The sequence below is a fragment of the Haliaeetus leucocephalus genome, unplaced genomic scaffold, assembly GCF_000737465.1.
Source record: "Haliaeetus leucocephalus isolate CR32 unplaced genomic scaffold, Haliaeetus_leucocephalus-4.0 Scaffold162, whole genome shotgun sequence".
Lineage (NCBI taxonomy): Eukaryota > Metazoa > Chordata > Aves > Accipitriformes > Accipitridae > Haliaeetus > Haliaeetus leucocephalus.
Genome location: NW_010972598.1, coordinates 14,708,976 through 14,710,400, shown reverse-complemented (window position 1 = coordinate 14,710,400; position 1,425 = coordinate 14,708,976). Strand labels below are relative to the sequence as shown.

Genomic DNA, 1,425 nt, shown 5'->3' with positions numbered 1-1,425 from the left:
GGGGGGGCACCGGGGCGGGCGCAGCCGCCTGCTCACCGGGCGCCGTGTCCCCACCAGCTCTCCGCTCTCCTTCAAGGACATCACGGCGCTGGAGCTGAGCTGCATGGCCGAATACGGCGGCCCCGTCTTCCCCTACATCGCCTTCGGCGGCTACCCCGGTAAGTGCCGGGCATCGCCGGGACGGGTGGGCACGGCGGGTGGGATGTCACCCAGGGGGATGTCACGTCACCCGCCATCCCCGCAGGCTCAGAGTACACGGAGGCGGAGGCGTTGATCGTCACCTACTCCCTCAACAACTTCCCCCACGACGATCCCCGCCACGAGTGGGTGCTGAGCTGGGAGCGCCGCTTCCTTGAGGTGGTGGGCAACTTCCAGCGCGCCCACGGCCCCAACCTCTCCGTTGTCTTCATGGCTGAGGTGAAGCAACTGCTGGCTGGGTTTTGGGGGGGACGGGGTCACCCCAGGGTGCCCAGCACCCCCTGACCCATCTCTTTTCTGCCAGCGCTCGCTGGAGGATGAGATCAACCGCACCACGGGGGAGGACATCCCCGTCTTCGCCATCAGCTACCTCGTGGTCTTCGCCTACATCGCCCTGGCGCTGGGCGAGTACACGGCCTGGCGCCGCGTCCTGGTACACGCCGGGGGCAGAGGGTGGGTGTCGGGGTGATGCCAGCACCCTAGGGTCCCCCGCCGGGTGCTGAGCGGGTGGTTGTTTCCCCCCCCTCCCAACCCCGTTGCAGGTGGAATCGAAGGTGACGTTGGCGCTGGGGGGTATCGTCGTGGTGCTGGGTGCCGTTTTCGCCTCCATGGGGTTCCTGGCGCTGCTGGGGTTGCCTTCGTCCCTTGTCATCCTTGAGGTCGTGCCCTTCCTCGTCCTCGCCGTGGGCGCGGACAACATCTTCATCTTCGTGCAGGAGTACCAGGTCAGTGGGCACGGCAGCGGGGGGGCAGCCGGCAGGTACAGGGGTCCCCATGGGGCAGGTGGGCACGGGGACACTCTGAGGACAGGGTCCCCGTAGGGCACAGAGGCACCTTTGGGTGCAGGGATTCCCACGGGGAATGTGGCCCTTGGGGGGGGGGGTACCTTTGGGCAAGGGTCTTCCCGTGGGGCAGGTGGGCACCCTTGAGTGGGGACGTCCCCGTGGGGCGCAGGGGCGATGGGTGCCTGTGCGGGGTCCCCGGGGTGGGGGCCACCCACGGCGGGTGCCCCCTCCTCACCACCCCGGCCAGCAGCAGTCGCAGCGAGAACCATGCGAGACGCGGGAGCAGCACATCGGGCGAGTGCTAGCGCGGGTGGCACCCAGCATGCTGCTCTGCAGCCTCTCTGAGGTCATCTGCTTCTTTTTGGGTGAGTGGGGGGCACAGGGACATGGGGGACACAGCAGGGGCACGGGGTCGGAGGGGGGGGGCACAGGGACGTGGCAC

At 68.6% G+C, this 1,425-nt stretch overlaps 1 protein-coding gene across 1 annotated transcript in view; it reads left to right on the top strand.

Annotated features, from left to right (window-relative positions):
* The window catches only part of NPC1L1 (NPC1-like 1), a 6,757-nt gene that overhangs the window by 2,549 nt on the left and 2,783 nt on the right, over positions 1 to 1,425 (top strand). The window contains exons 3-7 of the mRNA XM_010563009.1: positions 58 to 158; positions 245 to 417; positions 503 to 631; positions 741 to 923; positions 1,234 to 1,348. Coding sequence (XP_010561311.1) covers positions 58 to 158; positions 245 to 417; positions 503 to 631; positions 741 to 923; positions 1,234 to 1,348 — 701 coding nt within the window. The remainder of the gene's footprint in view (positions 1 to 57; positions 159 to 244; positions 418 to 502; positions 632 to 740; positions 924 to 1,233; positions 1,349 to 1,425) is intronic.